Here is an 18,514-nt window from a genome sequence, read left to right on the forward strand (position 1 = left end):
TGAAGGGAGAAGTCAGGCTTTAATATTGGGAAATAATTGTCCGAGAAAACCACGCTACTCTAAACCAAAATGAAATCCAAACATTTTTTAGAATAAAAGAAACAATCCAAAAACACAAATAAAAAAATCAGTATTAAAAAATGAGACTCTTTTTAAACAGTGGTATTAAAACAAGCCTAAATGTACATATTTGCACGTAAATATGTGCCACCACCTCAGGTGTATGTTCTGCAGATATATAATTTACACCATATGTACATGCAGTTAACAGGTCATTTGATGGCCAAGTCTGCAAGGCCAAGGGACTATGGAAGACTATGGCACAAGTCAAAGAAGCATTTTCAAAGATTTGTTCACAATACACATGACACATTCAGGCCAAGACTGCCTTCAACTGGAGGAATATAAGAGCTGTACTTCTATTTTTATAATATAAAAAAGAAATACATTTAAATGAGCCAAAAAACCACAATGTTAAGGTGCAATTCATAAAAGTATATAAAAATATTTATTTATGAGTTTAACATGACCACGTTTACCTTCTTACCTATGAACCACATGCTTTTTTTGAGACTTAACTTTGCAATTATTCTAACCGCACATATGCTTTGTAGGAAATATTTGTGTTTAACAACCAATTCTTTTGCCATGAATCTATTAATTGTGATGTTTGCATTCATCTATAAGGTTTCAAATAACCTAGATTCATTTATATGTCAATAATACTGCCATTCAGTGGTCAGACTGAGTTCCTGTATGAATGATCAGTATTCCCGTAATCTTACACTTATACTGTAAATGAAATCAATGAAAATAATGGGCTCAAACTGTTCTGGTGGGCATGAGTGTGTGTACTCGTGCCTTGCTGTGTGTATGTATATGCACCTGTGTGTGTCCTCATGCCTCAGTCTGCACAGTGTACCTTTGCGCTTGCCTCTGTATGTGTGTGTACATTTGTACCTGCTCAGTAGCGGTGCTCTCCTCGGGTCATGTGAGAGGAGAACTCGTAGCGGTCCTGGCTGCGATAGCCGCACAGGTTGCACTCAAAAGGGTCACGGAAGCCGTGGCAGCCCATGTGGATGGTGTACATGACGTGGTCCAGGAAGAGCACCCTGCAGTGCTCACAGCGGTAAACCCGCACCGGCTCCCCCTCGTTACTTAGCACCCTCAGCCCGTCGGCCGGCGACTCTAGACCTGCTGCACGCAGCACCTCCAAGTGACGCTGCTCCTCCTTGACCAGGCTGCCATTGCGGGCAGCTGGAGCAATGTGGTTGGTCAAGTAGATGAGGCTGGTGCCCCCTGCTGGCCGCTCCTCATTGTTACTCTCAGTGTCGGTGGAGTCATGGCCGCTGTGGCTGGGAGAGGCGTCCCGCTCGCTGGACGCAGACTTGGCCTTGGACAGCAGAAGCAGGTTCTCAGCGGCGCTGTCCTTTGCTGACAATCCATTGGTACCCGATGCCTCAGGTGGGGGTTTGTGCAGGGGGTAAATTGGGCTGACCACCACCTCGGAGGAAGCGGGGGACGGCTGCACCAGGGGACGCAGGGACTCGGCCCCCAGGTAGCTGATGGCGCTGTTGATGGCCTGGTCGATGACATGCGGCTGCATCATTTCACTGTCTTTGAATCCTGCCGATCCACCATCGTAAGACAGGTCAGAAAGGCGCTTCTCACCTGTGGGTGTGAAGAGGAAAGGGCGGGGGTTTGTGCTGGGGTCACCGGCTGCTCTTAGGCTTCACATATACACTTACTTCATGTAAGCCTCCTGTCCTGATAGGCTAAGCGAGACTTTTGTTCTAATAAAAGTTTCTCTCCTTTATGCTGTAGACCATGGCTGTAGACCACCCTGAGACCTGCCTGGGGAGTTTGTAGCTGGTGTGTTAGGCCACACTGAGAGGTAATTTAGTGAGGAGAAAGGGAGACACGTCAGGTTGTGTCATGACATCTCCCCAACTGGCCTCAGCCACACAAAGCCACGCACACACACACAAGCACAACTGATGGACAGCTTGGCGTTGGCTAGAGTGGCTCCTCCGAAGTTCTCTCTGATTCTGAATGTGGAGGAGGGCCTCTTTAGTAACTGCCCATTATTTTATGGGACATGTAAGAAAAGGGTTTTATCCCACAAAAACAGGCACTATGACTTACAGCAGTAGATTTCAAGCTCAAGACAATTCATAGATAAACACAATTATACTTACAATTTGTAATACTACAGCTATTAGAGTTTATCCTCAATTCTGATCATAAGTTGGTGTTATAATTAAAACAATGCTGACTTGTAGCCACTGAGTGCATCTACTGCTTCCCTGATGTGCTGTAGAGGACTGACAGAAGAGCAACAGGGATCCCAGTTAACATGGCATGTAAGGCAACCAGATGGCCAGTGCAGGCACAAGCTTAGTGCCCATTCCCTACTGGTATGAGCAGGCTGCACCAGGGGGTTGAAGCTACAGCACTCCTACTTGCTATGGACACACAAAAGAAGCAGACTTTGGCCCTTACCCACAAACTTCTGTGGCATAGAACTTTTACGTTTCGCTACATTATTAGCTAGTCTGTCTAGCACCAAGGCTCTCTCTGTCCCCACACGGCTTAAGTCTTCACTCAGCTCATTCTGGTTGCTGTCTTCCTTCACTACTGGAAAGTAAGACAGAAAAGTCAGATTTAGGTTCCAGACAGTAAAATCTGTCTCATCAAATCCACAAAAATGTTTAGTGTTTTCCGTGGCATAGTGTCTCTGGGTGTGCTATCAGCGTAACGTTCAACTTACAGATGATAGAAATGTTAACGGTGCTGATGCATGAGCCTACATGAGGACCCCCAGGCTCCTGTCCTGCCCACTCCGCATCCCTCCAACATCTACAGCCACAAAGATCTACTCTGACTAGACCTACAGATACCTGAGGGAATATGCTTCTAACGACTCGTGTTATTCCGTCTTTATAAATACTATTTGGCAAAAAGATTTTTTTAAAACCGCATGTGCTGCTGCAGCTCCCTAATCAGTACCAAAACCCAATGAGTCATTCAAAAACAAATTTCTTTCAGACAAATTACAACATCTTAGAATTTAACCCAACCTTATGGCCTGTTCTGCACGTGCTAAAATATTCTAAATTCTACCCTTACCAACAACAAAACATAACACTAGCTAACAATCAATGAGAAAGATGAATCCTGATTTTGGTAGCTAGAATTTTGCCTGTCTTTGGTTGATATGATAACTGGGTGTTCTGTTCTCATTGCTGGTAGCAGCCACACCCACTCCTCAGACTTTTGAATCTGATTGGTCAACATGCTCAGACACAAACCTGAGTAGATGCTGTTCTGAAGTCCCATGCACTGCAGGTAGTTATGACAGCGCTCCTTGTGTTCCTCCAATGAGCTGCGTTGTTTGTAGCTCCGCCCACAATACGCACACTTGTGTGGCTTTCCAACTGAAAGAAAGGCAAAGCCGTCTCAGCACAGAATGGTTTTTTACTAATCCATATATGTATCTTCTTAGCGCTTATCAAGTACGTATTTATACTGGGGAACTGGGACCTATTTCAGGCAACAAAGTGCACAAGGGAGTGAGCCATGGGCCGTAACCTGTATGTACTAGTGCACACAGTTATACACTATGGGCAATTTAGAGATGCCAGTCAACGTAATTGCATGTCTTTGAATCATGGGTGGAAATCAGAGTAGCTGGAGGAAACCCATGCATCACAGGGAGCATAAAGCAGAAACAGGATGTGAAAAGCCAGCCCTGGAGATGGGAGGCCTCAGTACCATCCAGTGAAAGGCCAGCCTTGGAGATGGGAGGCCTCAGTACCATCCAGTGAAAGGCCAGCCTTGGAGATGGGAGGCCTCAGTACCATCCAGTGAAAGGCCAGCCTTGGAGATGGGAGGCCTCAGTACCATCCAGTGAAAGGCCAGCCTTGGAGATGGGAGGCCTCAGTACCATCCAGTGAAAGGCCAGCCTTGGAGATGGGAGGCCTCAGTGCCATCCAGTGCACCACCATGCCTCTCTGAACTTGCTGATGTTGTGACTAAATTCAAAGTTAAATCTTAGTTGGAAATCTCTTCCATCCTTCAGTATGAGGCCCATGTTGGTAGTGTGTTCATGGTTACACCGAACCACAATCAAGTGGCCACCAAAAGTGTATTTTTTAGGACCCACATCCTCACATGATCAAGTGGTCTCAGTCCATCCAACCATCCAAATATCCAAAGTATGCATGTGAGAAATATGAAAGATCTTCACAGTGACTAACAGTGTTTAGTACCCAGCTTTTATTTACTCACTGGCACAGTGTCATAGTGATGTCATAATGATGTCATAAGGTTAGGTGTGGCATGTCTCGGGGCAGAGGCCAACACCTACCTGAGTGTGTGCGCAGGTGCCCCGTGAGGGCGTCTCTACGGCGACAGGCATAGTTGCACAGATGGCATTTAAAGGGCTTCTCTCCAGAGTGCAGTTTGATGTGCCTCAGCAGGTTGCCCTTCTGGGTGAAGGAGGCTCCGCATTGGTTGCACTGGAAAGGCCTCTCACCTGTGGAGACAGAATAAAGTCTATTAGACGAGGAACAGCTATTATCAACATAATCTGCTGATTCAGGACCTGCGCACCCTCAGTCATCATGTGCCTCATAATAATACAGCTTTAAGTCACACCTGCCCCCCCGAAAGACGATTATTTCTTGCTTGCTGTTTAATGTATCTGTCCTTCTAATGAAAAGCACACATTATGTGCCTGATGGAGGCGAAGCAGAGGCCTCTAACTTCTCTTTATAAATATGTTATGTGTTGTCATCTACGTCTCTGGTATGGACATAAATAGCTGCTGTGCCTTTTATGGCCTCAAGGAGGCAGTGCTGCACGCTTTGAGAGCTGGTGGAAAGTAAGCTTCACTTTGTGAGGAGGGCAAACAAAGCCAACAAGAGACTGTGTAGGGTGGGGGGGTTGGGGGGTGAGTCTCCGCTTCCTGTGTCCCACAGGCCGCTGTCACCGCCATCAAACAAGAGGCTTTCAGACTCAACCTGCCAGCCTTGCAACGCACCAGTGCCTGGGTCAATTTGATGTGAGAATCTCATTTTTCCCTCCTCTTCGTCTCTAAAATAAGAGCGCCGCATCACAATGCAAATTCAGACTCATTTAAATAGCTCAGGCAACACTTTGTGTTGAAAGGCACTCTTCCTGATCAGCAGTTCTGGAATAAACCAATCTCTAGCCTTCTCATGTTGTGCCGCACTGGAGAAGGGTTAATGTGGCTTTTTGTTAAAGGGTCTATAACATAGGCCTCACCAGTCAAGCAGCAAAGATATATATTAAATAAATATATAAAGAATCTCATTAAAAATGGATTTCCGGCACACAGTTTCAAGAAAGAATATTTTATATGTAAATGAGAGCCTCTTCATTATATCTCTTATTATCGTTCTTGAGCTTTTACGTTTTCCTTGACTTTCTCCCCCCCCCCCATTTTTGGTTTTATTAGTTATCAAGATCAGCCATTCAGAACCGCTGTGAAAAATGTGCTCCACCAGTAGCTGGAATCCACGGTGAATGAGGGTCCATATATTCTGCATTAAGATCATCCTTTCTAGGTGCACTCATTACTATGCTTATGATACTCTGGCTCATCTTTTGCAGAAGTGCACACAAGTTTTTATTCTTTTTATTCACAGTGATTGAGATCTTTGCTTTAACATATATAACAAGTAACACAACTGAGATGCATGGTTTAGTTCATTTAAAGTGAGATAAAATAATCTTTTCCTACTTACTATACATCTCATCACAGTGTCCGGAGTAATTCTTCTGTTTAGTCAACCATAAGGTTCAGAATCAGAACTCTGATTGAACTGTGACCCTGGGATACTGCAATATTACGAGCTTAGAAGTTTTCAAATGTAAAACCAATAACTACTGCTTCCAATTTTACAGAGAAAAGGATAACCCTTTACACAATTCCTTCAGAATTACCCAATCTCTCTCTCTCTCTCTCTCTCTCTCTCTATATATATATATATATATATATATATATATATATATATATATATATATATATATATATATATATATATATACACACACACATACACACACATACACACACACACCAACATACAAAACTGATGTGAAAGTGACATCCACACATTACTCCATATACCTTACATAGTCTGTTCTCCATACTACATCTAACATAATCCAAAAAACTACACTAATATATTAACTATTTGCGTTCCACATTACCTTACCACGTTATGATACACACTACAAAATGCATTCTAGACTACATCCTACACACTACATAATTTGCACACTACTTTGTTCACACTCCCCCTACATGCTTCTCGTGCTACTTCCTACACACTACTTCCTACACACTTTGTGTATAACACAGTACATCCTACCACTGGATACTTCACACGCTACTTCCAAAACATTATCCCACATGCCTTCTGCACTACACCCTCCATGCTTCCTTGTGCAGCTTTCCACGCTACATCCTGCACCCTGCCATCTACACCCTATGCTGGTCTGTCAGTAAACACGGGTGTGTTGTGGAAGAGCAGAGGATGTGGTGTTGGCTTACCAGTGTGGCTTCGCTTGTGCACCATCAGCACATTGGGGCCAATGCAAACTATCCCACAGATATCACACTTGAGCTTCCCGTTGGGGAGGCGGATGCCTCCAGCCGCGGAGTAGGCCTTGATGTCGGGGCCCACATGGGTGCCGCTGTGCTGGGGCCCCGGGGCATGGAGCGCCATGCGTAAGTCGTCTGCGCTCTCGTCCTCCCCACTCGCCTCGCACACGTGCCCGCTCTCCTCGTCACTCTGAGCCTCTACTTTTACGTTAGCGGCTGGAAGAGAGGGCAGGGCCGCTTTTAGTACAGGCACGTATCCCAGTAAGCCCGCCTTCGGTGACTATACCTCGCTGGGGCATGCCGGCACAGGGCCTGAGGCTGCCACTGGAGGGCCACCTTCGCTTTAGTTTACACATAGGAAACAAACTGATTTTACAGAGTGTTTATTCATAGTTTCCTACCGTATTCTGAAAGAAGCTGAAGGCATAACTAAGGGATAGTTTTTAGTTGGACAGCCTTTAGTAAGTGAGGCTGGTTATTTCATCTTTGCTTTATCTATGGCTTACAGGAAGCAAGCACAGGCATTCAGTTTTGCCACTCCTCTAGCGTGGAATAGTTTCAATGTCTAATTAATTCAGACATCAATTCACACCCCTCACACCAATCTCATAATGTGTCTGGGTTTAGTATAAGATGTATCTACTTCATTCTACAGGATGTGTCCTACAGGACTTACTTGGAAGTCAAGTATAGTATGTAGCCAGTGGTCAATAATGTGTCAGATATTAACAGTCACTTTAATTATATGATATCAGAATTATGATTCTGTTTAAAAACAGATATATATTTTGCATTTCTGAGAATAATTCAAGTATTTCTTGTAAAAATATTAATTCTAATTAATATTTCAGAATCAGTTCACATAAATGTTCAGGTATTTTTTATTACCTGTGAGAAGATTTGCTTTGTCATGGAAAAATATAAAATTTCCAATGAAAACAAATATATATCAAGGATTATATTATGGAGTAATTACCAAGGAAACTGGCCCAGGAAGGTATAGTCACTACGAAAGCAATTGCAGTATTTAAGGCTGTAGTATTGGCTCAGTCAATAAAATAACAGTATGTAAGGTTGTAGTAATGGCTTGGTCATTAAAACGACAGTTTGTAAGGTTGTAGTATTGGCTCCGTCAAAATAACAGTATCTAATGCTGTAGTAATGGCTTGGTCATTAAAACGACAGTATGTAAGGCTGTAGTATTGGCTCCGTAAATAAAATAACAGTATCTAATGCTGTAGTAATGGCTTGGTCATTAAAACGACAGTATGTAAGGCTGTAGTATTGGCTCCGTCAAAATAACAGTATCTAATGCTGTAGTAATGGCTTGGTCATTAAAACGACAGTATGTAAGGCTGTAGTATTGGCTCCGTAAATAAAATAACAGTATCTAATGCTGTAGTAATGGCTTGGTCATTAAAACGACAGTATGTAAGGCTGTAGTATTGGCTCCGTAAATAAAATAACAGTATCTAATGCTGTAGTAATGGCTTGGTCATTAAAACGACAGTATGTAAGGCTGTAGTATTGGCTCCGTCAAAATAACAGTATCTAATGCTGTAGTAATGGCTTGGTCATTAAAACGACAGTGTGTAAGGCTGTAGTATTGGCTCCGGTAATAAAATAACAGCATGTAAGACTGTAGCAATGGTTTAGTTTTCAAAATAACACTATGTATGGCTACAGTAATAGCTCAGTCTTTATAGTGACACTGTATCTGAGACTGTAGTGCTTCCTCTTTTTTTGAGATTAATTATGAATCAAGTAACTGAAATTACTAATTGTTATTTTTATTGTAATTTAAAAATACATTTTATCTCTTTGGAAAAATGCATTATTGTAATATTGCAAAATATATTACATTCTTACCTCCTCAATTTATTGCCACCAGCCCCCACTGGTTAATGGCTCAGTCATTATAATAACAGTATAAAGCTGTAGTAATGGTTTAATAATTAAAATGACAGCATGTAAGACTGTAGTAATGGTTTAATAATTAAAATGACAGCATGTAAGACTGTAGTAATGGCTCAGTCATGAAAATGACAGTCTTTAAAAGTATTGCATGCAAGATTGTAGAAACGACTCAGTCATGAAAATGACAGCATATAAGATTGCAATAATGGCTCAGTCTTTAAAGTTACAGCATATAAAACTGTAGTAATGGCTCAGTCAGTAAATTGACAGCAAGTATGCTTTTTAAATTGCAGTAAGACTATAGTAATTGATTTGCCACACTGACAGGAGCAGTTCACAGATTCTAAACTAGTGCTCTACAGCACTGAGGCAGGTGCAACTAAATGTGGGAGGGTCAACAGACAGGTGCACGTGGCGGGGGGGCGGGGGGTGGGGGGGGCTTCCGTTCCTGAGTGGAGCGATGGGGAGTGAAGTGGGGCAGAGAATGAGGAGATGCTATGAGATGACACTGCCAGAGCTCAGCACATACACACACACACACACACACATACATGAACACACTCACACACACACTCTCTCTCACACACACACACACTCTCTCTCACACACACTTAAACACACGCACACACACACAGGAACACAGGCATGCTGAAGAACCCCCCCAACCCGAAAGACACATGATATCCTTCTCCCAGGTACACACGCCAGACCTAAGCTCAGCCTCACAGCCTTGTTCCCCAGGCAGCGCGTGCTCCACATCATCATAAGAAAGATACGGTTTCCTTCTGTTGATGCTGTCTGCGCCTGGAGAGCCGCTTGCAGCCACGTGACACCTCAGAAAGCGAATGACAGGCAGATAAACAGGAAGCAGAGCAGCAGGAAGAGGACCGCAGACCGGCCTGTGGGGAGGGAGCCACGAGAAGCTGAGTGCACAAGCCGGCAACGGAAGAGCCAAGCTGCTGTCTTTCACAGAACCGGAACCGGTGCCTTTCCAAATTCTCAGCGCCGCTTTAGGAAATAAGAAGGCAATTGAAGGTGAACAAGACTCTAGTCATGACCGGGTAATCTCTGTTAACATCAAGATATCTTTGCGTATTTCAACCACAACTACACTTACACCATAGATATCCCTCTTCCACCTTCACATCGATGTCACACCCTTAAAGCCATTCCACACTATACCCTCTCATCCATCCTACATTTTCACATCTTCTATATCACCGGCAGAAAACACCTTACAGCTTCACATCCAAAGTGGAAGGTTAAATTTAATATGATTCCAAGGGCCCCTGAGTGGCAGGTGCCATAAAACTTTTGGGACTGGATTGGTCTGGTCTGGAATGGGAGCTCAATATGATACGCATTCATGGGGCCCAAAATCTATAGCGGGGCCCTGCTTACACCTGGGCATCTTTCACCTTACACATATGAAACAAAGATATCCTCCATCTAACACCTTGACATCAATCTTACACCTAAAGAACATCTTATTCCTTTATGTATTCCATCTTACACCTTCAAATCCATGTCATACCTTTGCATCCTCAATCCTATGGCTTAACGTCCATCTAACATCTTTGCAGCCATAAAATTTCTATCACATCTACAGTGAAAAGGAAGTTTTCCTTATGACTGCCCATTTTTCCCCCAGAATGTGCATTTTGTATGCTTGTGCCCTCAATCCCAAGCTGACAAGTAGTTGACTCGTGTGCTGTGGTTTGCATGTCAAAGTAGAACCGATGTTTCCCCATCCGCGCGCCACTGTTTGTGCGAAGTGAAGAGGAAGGAGTGTGAATAATGAAATACAGGAATCCAGGGAAAAAGGGGAAGCTTCAGACATAAGGGCAGCCCAACTGAAATGCTGAGAACTATGGAGAAGTGACAGAAAGGGAAGCGGAGACAGGGAATTATACAACACCAACTGAAAGGACCTTTTCACTTTAGCGGCCCCTAAAAGGAGGCTCTCCAGAAACTTACTGTTGATGCAGCTGGGGGAGCGGGCCAGCATTTTGGATAGGAGAGTTTGTCAAATGTTGGGGAAAAAAAAATATATATATATATATTTACACATACCCGACACAATCAAATTCATTGGTACAAAATGTATACTATATAATGCAGTGGGATGCTGACCCAGCAGCAGGGATGAGCAGCCCATGAGAGAGACATGATGAGTACCGATCCGATGGCTTGGACACGCTGCCAATGAGAGAGACCCACAGGAGCGTTCCAAGGAAGAGGGAACCAGTACTGCTGAGCTTCAGCAGGGTAGGAATATAGGGAAGTTGTGACTAAACTGAGGAACGCTCCCTCATGGGAAGAAGAGCTTTTGCTTGATGTGGCCCCTGGTCACACATCCTGCTTTACCAGTTACAGGAATCACATATCTAGATCTTCTCAGAAAGCCACAATATTATATTTCCATTTGTGGAAAATGAATTTAGATCACTTTGCATTTACTGTATTTGATCTGAAGTTTGTAGGACTTGACAAAACTTCAGATTGCTGGAGGTAGCTGAATTTGCTTTGGAAAATTCTGGAACTACATAAGCATAAGCAGATTCTGCTGAGGTCAGAAATGTAATGGTGCTGTAAATGATGGATGGATGAGACAGAAAGACGGTGAAATGTTGACAACCGGCTTGGCTGTTGACAGAAATAAAGTGAGCCAGTCTGGAAGTAAAAAAGGCAGGTTGAAGGTTCCTGTTTGTGCACTCTGGCTCTCACATGCTAAAAATAAGTCTGCAAGATGAGCTGTGTAGCAGAGCGCGAGCAAAACCGCGCAGACGCGACACTTATCGATGTGGTTCTGAGAGCGCCAGTCTCGATAAGGAAAGCTCAGATTAGCAAAGAGCATCTGAAAGGGAGTGTGCCGTTCCACACTTTTTTTTCTTTCTTTCTTTTTTTTTGCGAAGCACACTCCGTTTTCGGGAACTCGGCATGTACGTGCCTCCGAGGTGGCATCAACTCTTTGCGAGGCCCCGCTGCGGTCCTAGCGTCTGAGAAACGCTCCTCATGAGCCTCCTCGCTCCACGGCCCTAATCAGCCCGTGGGATGGCAAACACAGGTTGCGGTGCTTCCCTGCCGATTTACTGCCGCTGATTGGTGCAGTCTTGGATATGTTACTGCCGCTGATTGGTGCAGTCTTGGATATGTTACTGCCGCTGATTGGTGTAGTCTTGGATATGTTACTGCCGCTGATTGGTGCAGTCTTGGATATGTACTCCAAGCATTATGGGAACATTTAACAAATGCTTGAACATAGAAGCTTCCAGCAGACATTCCTTACCAGGATACTGGTGTGACTATAAAGATTTGGGACCTAAGCGAGTTTTCAGACAGCAGCCGAAACTTCACGTCCCACATGTGGCTCCTGCCTCAGTGCTGCAAAGAGCAGCTCACTGATGGACTCTGAGAGCCTGAGCAATGACTTCAGCTCTCTGAACATGTCTGGGGTTATCACAGTATCTATGCAGCGCCTAGATAAAACAGTCACTTCCTCCTACACTGGTGATTAGATCTGCAGGCTCTGCAGCTCACACACACACACACACACACACACACACAATAGCATGCACTCACTTAAACAAACTACGCACACACAAATCCACAGAGCACCTCATGTTCCCCTACACTATCTACCACTATCCGTAGCTTAACTTAGCTTAGCTTAACATCTTCAACTATAACATCAACTTAGACCACACAGAAACAAGGGCATGAGTAACATACCCCTTCTATTAACAGCCTACAATGTGCTTTCTCATCTATTTGTTTATTTCTGGTTTTGTAGCTAAAGTTGGTTTAGAAACACAATTAAATTCAGTCAGACAGGCTTGATAAGGGCCAACTAAATGATATCACCCGGAGAGTCACTTGGTAACTGACTGACTTTATACAGACACAGACAGAATTCTTAAGCATTTTTCTTTGACCTTGCTTGCACTCTGGGGATGAAAATTTCATGGTATCAGCTATTAAACAGTACCGGAATTTACTGGAAGCTCAGCGTGCACGGTGCAGATTTTCTGTCTATGCAACACTCAGCCCTGAGAGGCGCTGCCCTTTTTCTGTCTAGCTGCGTGGCTTCAACAGCTCTGCCATTCCTGACGTTTTCGCTTTGACTCGGCACAGCTGTGGAGCACGTGGGCCCAACGGCCTGCGGCACGAGCCAAGCGCGACAGTCAAACGGAAAGTTTGGTGGTTAGCCTGAAGGCGAGGCTCCCGCCCGGTGGAGGACCTGCTCAGTCTTTGGGGGGGATGCACAGGAGGACAGATGCCTGTCAGGCTGCAAAACCGCTGCTGATGTTCCATAAAAAAAAGAGTCAAAAGCCCAGGAGCAGCACCTGAATTCTTTAGCGATTTCAGGTCCCTGTGGCGCCGCAGTGTAATGTCGGGGCGCAGGTGGCTCTCTTGATGCTACTTAGGAGGGGATGTGGGTCCTTCTCGCTGTGAGGAATCACACCCACATAATGAGGCAGACCAAAACAAGATGGGAGAGGAAGCTGAAATAGGATGTGCAAGAGTTTCCTAAGTGTCCGTCAGCGAATTTCGCCACCCGGGAGATAAGAGTGCGAGGAAGGCCATGCAGAACACAGTGACAACACAACGCACATCCAACCTGCACAATGATGGGGAGCCCTGCACACACGCACTCTCCATGTGCACTTGTGAGAAGAAGATACGTCCAACTTACGTAATTCAGTTTCACAGAGAACCATCTATTTAAATAATAATGTTACCCATGGGATGCTATACACTAGAGCAGTGTTTTCCAATACAGTCGTTGGGAACCTCAGACGGTCCACATTTTTGCTCCCTCCCAGCTAATGATCAATCTAAAACACCGACTACCTGATGTGGCTATGCTGGGAGTTGGGAGGGAGCAAAAATGTGACCTGGGGTCATCAAAACCTGGACTGGGAAGCACTGAACTAGAGATATCGAAGACTTGGGAAGAGTGGGGTAAGTACTGGAAGCACGAAAACATGGTACTGACCGCCAGTCAGTCCCATCCTGACTGCTGCTTGTGGCCTTCTGTTGGTGTGTCAATATATTAAAATCTGTGGGTAGGTGCAACTTTTCCATTATAGCAGTGATGTCTGCCCTGACTGCAGCTGTTCCATAACAACTTTTCAAGTATTATATTTATGAAAATCCTTGACAAAGTACAAAGTCATTATGGGATTTAATTAGCACTCTTTGAGTCCTTGTTGTTACCTCTCTTGTTCATTTTTACTCTTCTGAGCACTGAACAAGGACAAAATGTCTCTCTCTCTCTCTCTATTTCTCTCCCTCTCTCACCTTTCTGAAGACTGATCTTAAGGAAGTGGTAATCCACTACAGGTCCACATAGTGTGCATCAAACCAGAGGCTTACTGGTCATTCAGGAACACGTCATGCCTCTCTCTCCTATTCTTGAAGGTGAATATCTATATAGTACAGCTTCAATTTTGCATCGCATTTGCTTTACATTATTTTTTCCATGTTACTTATAAAATGTAGTTATTTTAGTGTTAGATCACACCTGCCTTGGTATTGAAGTGTGTTTTAGCCTTTTAGCAAAATGTATGTGTGTGTGTGTGTGTATGTATGTATGTATGTGTGTGTGTGTATATATATATTAGTGCTGTCAAACGATAATTTTTTTTAATCAGATTAATCACAGGGTTGCTGTGGATTCATTTCGAATAATGACGATTAAATATCATTAATTTTTAATCTATATTAATCACATTTAATTTTGCATGAGCAAACAGACTCAAGAAAAAATTAAATATATATGCACTTAACATGTTTATTGAACATCTTGAACATGAGTCGGATGCATTCCATCTGCCACAGAAGTGCAATACCATGGACCCATATCAAAAACCAAGATTTTTTGCTTAGCCGGACAACTTGTCGGATTTAAGGTACCTCAGTTTAAATGGTCTTCATATTCGTTCGCTTACAATTAGCACGAACTACTGTAAATCCGACAAATAATCCAACTAATCATGAAGTCCAATTCTAGCCCGGTTAATTGCCATTGTTAGCAATATCAGTTGATAAAACATTACGTGCGGTGCTTTACATATAAAACTCCGTAGCAACACATCCACAGATAAGTTGGACGGTATAGCGTGTGCGACCGATTTAATGAGCCACAAATGAGAAGTAGTGCTTAAACAGTATAAAACTACAACTTTCCCTTCTGTTGATAAAGGGCGCAGCCATCTTGGATTCTGAACTCTGGATCCTCTGTGCTGCTCCGAGATATTTCTCGGATCTCTGAGAAACGGGAGCGCATGTCGTCACTTCCGGCTTCAAAACTCCGGAATCCGACTCGAAATATGAGTTCCGAGGGCAAATGGAACGCACTAAAACTGCCCGAAATGGGTTGAATTGGGTTGAATTGGTGATAGGATATATATATATGATATATATAACACACAGTTTTCCAACAAGGACACATGCAGAAATTCAAGAGAAGCAGTCATAGAGACAAATGAAATGCAAGACACTGTTTTCCAAACTGAGGAACAACACCTTTTCTTGTGCCACCCCCCCCAAACCATGTAATGAAGACTGTTACTGGGACAAGAACTGCAATCCTGCTCCAGTGCATGCCTTCACACAAACACTGAACATAAGGCGTAAGTGGCGAAGAGAGTCCAAGTTGCTCTCTTTCCATTTGTTCTCTGGGGCAAACAGTTCATCACTCAGGTGCATGTAGAGAATGACACAAAGTACAATGATAACCTGCCCTAGTTCCATCACACTGCCATGCTCTTAAGATCCATCTTCTGAGTGTGCATTTAACCTCAGCACTGCTGAAAACACCACTGTAATTTAAACAGGCCATTACAACACTCTCTTCCTCTTTGTAAGAAGTTATTAGTTAGAAAGATGTTTTGTGAGATGTTAAGGTGAATGGGTAATACGAATGTAAATACCAGGATAATTCAGATTCCTTTCAGCTGTCAATAATAAATTAGAGGAGCTGGCCTCCACTGGGCCTTTGGCAAAAAAACAAAGGAAGAGGATACACTGAATAGGCCTATGGGTTTTTTATATTTTATATTTATATAATATATCTTTAAAATGCCTAAAGAGTCAGAAAAATCACTAAAAAACAGCAAAATTCTTACATGTTATAGTTTGACTACTTGATTATATATACTGATAATAAAAACATCCAAAAAGGAAAACTCAACATTAGAAAATATGACATTGACTAGTTTGGTTAGTTTTTATTAACTGATTATCACCTGGTCAAGCAGAGGAGTTAAATGGACACAGTTTGTCAACAGCTGAGATGGCGACCAGTGTGAAATTCAGATGAAGTGAACTTGTTTGTATGAGAACATAAAAGCCACCTCCAGAGCCCCTGAATTTACAGAATGCCCGCGACCTCCAGAGCCCCTGAATTTACAGAATGCCCGCGACCTCCAGAGCCCCTGAATTTACAGAATGCCCGTGACCTCCAGAGCCCCTGAATTTACAGAATGCTCGCTTGCTGCATTTCGTCAGCATCCAGATGCTTCTCATTTCCCAGTTCATCGTCACCTGAGAAACACCAGCATCAGTCTAATGTGCCAAATGCATGGCTGTTTTACTGCTTTTGCACTTCTGCAAGAAACTGATAAAATGCATTCCTACCACTTAGTAAGGCTGCTTGTTTCCCAGCCTGTTTTTGTGCAGAAAACAACCGGCTTGCTTCACCCCCACAGAAGCTTCCTTTCATTTTTATTGAAAAGAGTATTTTATTGAAAAGAGTATTTTCTATAACATAAGAAATCATTCTTCTATGATGCACATATTATTATGATATACGACTTAACAGGCATTTGCTGATAGTTGTGTGTTGGCGACAGACCAGGTCCTGGCTCGCGTGCCCTGTGAGAAACAGCAGGCTGGAGAGTTCTGCTTGTGGATAACACTGGAGTTCCCTGAGTAGTGTGGAGCTCTCCTCAGCGACAGGCAGCTGGCCCCGGGCAGGAAGCCCGACAAACACCGTGCTCATAATCACGCGGCAAACTGTGCCCTCGCCGCTGGCTCCTCCCCCTCCCAGATCTTGTAGTCAGTGTTTGTCTCTCTCCACATTCTGCTTACTATACTTCTGTGGCAATGAGTGTGATTGAAATGTCCATTACAACATGGGGAATAAATATGACCTGAAAAAAAGACTCTACTGATGCACATCTGATAGTATAATTTTGACATATTTAACTCTGTGAGGTGGGTGTACAATTTATTAGAGTAAAGATTATTAAATTATAGGAGGTAGAGAACCACCTATACCAATAACGTCTCACTCAATCACAAAACAACAATTAGATCAACTATTTATGATTATCAAATCTGGACAATGTTAGTTTATCACACAATTGAAATCTATGTAACTATACAACTGATGTGTAACAGCAGACTGCTGTTGGGTTATTTTGACTGTGAAATTCAGATCAGTTGTCCTTTGGTTTGCATACATGCCTACTTGTGCTGTTTTTCTAAAATCACATTTTGGTTATGAACTGTTGCCTGTGGCAAAGAAATGAAAAAAGCCCCCACACCTCTTGTGACTTTAGGAGTTAAATTGAGCTACTTTTAATGCTATACTCTACTGATCCATTCATGCATTTACCCATCTTCTGCTGTCTATCAGGCTCAGGGCTGTAGGTGCTTAAGATTCTTTACAGCATCGATTTTTTTTGACAAGGAAGTAACCAGAAAGGACCAACAACTGGGCAGATGTCCCTACAAGACACAAACCCATGTTCCTCTTTTAATTCCTAACATGAATATTTCCACCCTCCAGAGAGCAGCTCACTACTGGCCTGATGAAAGTCACCACAGACTCACAGCCAGCTACAGGCTACAGACCCTGTGTGCATTGCAAGCACTCACTGATGATTTCTCCACTGTGCAATATGCGCAAAGAAATAACATTATTAGCATCTAGTACAATGTGAATTGACCTTTTCTATTTTAAATTGTATTATTTGCATTTAATATTTTTAAAGTTAGAATTAAAATGACATTTATATACTTATCATAAATTTGTATTTTTCAATTTTTTTCATGTAAATTTTGATCATTTAAAACATTTAGTATAGATCCAAATAAATAAGCAAGAAAATATATATTGCTTATTCATTCTGAAGTAAATGATTTACATAAATATTGTAAGGGCCAATGACTGGTGTTCGGGGGTCTAGGTATGGGTGTAATTTTAGTTAAAAGTCAGAAGTTGAATGTTGTTGTGTATAACATCTTAAAGTAATTAAATGTTGCCAATAACAAGAACTGAATACAAAATATTTCAGTAACAATACTTACTGATAAGTTTATCAGGATTAAAAGAAGAGCGATCACGTAGGCAATTGGTGACAACTAGGATAAGTTGTATGATAACAAGAAAGGGGTCCGAAAAGGCCCCAAAAGTGAGTCAATACAGTTTGGGAAGAGTGTCCCAAAATACCTAAAAATGCAGACAACACTTTTGTGTCCCAAAATCCCCCAAGACATGGTGAACGTGCCTTGGAAAAAGTATCCCCAAAGTCCCTAAAACAGCGAACACCTTGAAAAGAGTGCCACAAAAGGCCAGGAAACAGCAGGAACATCTTAAAAAGAGTGCCCCCCCCAACACAGTGAACACCTTGAAAAGAGTGCCCCAAAAGGCCAGGAAACAGCGGGAACATCTTAGGAAGAGTGCTCCCCCAACACAGTGAACACCTTGAAAAGAGTGCCCCAAAAGGCCAGGAAACAGCGGGAACATCTTAGGAAGAGTGCTCCCCCAACACAGTGAACACCTTGAAAAGAGTGCCCCAAAAGGCCAGGAAACAGCGGGAACATCTTAGGAAGAGTGTTCCCCCAACACAGTGAACACCTTGAAAAGAGTGCCCCAAAAGGCCAGGAAACAGCGGGAACATCTTAGGAAGAGTGCTCCCCCAACACAGTGAACACCTTGAAAAGAGTGCC

The 18,514-nt window shown here is 43.1% G+C and overlaps 1 protein-coding gene across 5 annotated transcripts in view; it reads right to left on the minus strand.

Moving 5' to 3' along the window:
* The window catches only part of ikzf1 (IKAROS family zinc finger 1 (Ikaros)), a 24,970-nt gene continuing 6,456 nt past the window's right edge, over window positions 1-18,514 (minus strand). Inside the window, exons 4-8 of one of the 5 annotated variants that reach the window (XM_023825732.2) lie at window positions 6,584-6,850; window positions 4,370-4,537; window positions 3,312-3,437; window positions 2,503-2,634; window positions 1-1,671 (exon numbers count right to left, since the gene is read on the minus strand). In XM_023825732.2, coding sequence (XP_023681500.1) covers window positions 965-1,671; window positions 2,503-2,634; window positions 3,312-3,437; window positions 4,370-4,537; window positions 6,584-6,850 — 1,400 coding nt within the window. In that variant the 3' untranslated portion in view covers window positions 1-964. Of the gene's footprint in view, window positions 1,672-2,502; window positions 2,638-3,311; window positions 3,438-4,369; window positions 4,538-6,583; window positions 6,851-18,514 lie in introns of all 5 variants that reach the window. The other 4 variants (XM_023825733.2, XM_023825734.2, XM_023825736.2 and 1 more) reach the window with 4 other exon arrangements.

The sequence above is a fragment of the Paramormyrops kingsleyae genome, chromosome 9 (assembly GCF_048594095.1).
Source record: "Paramormyrops kingsleyae isolate MSU_618 chromosome 9, PKINGS_0.4, whole genome shotgun sequence".
NCBI lineage: Eukaryota > Metazoa > Chordata > Actinopteri > Osteoglossiformes > Mormyridae > Paramormyrops > Paramormyrops kingsleyae.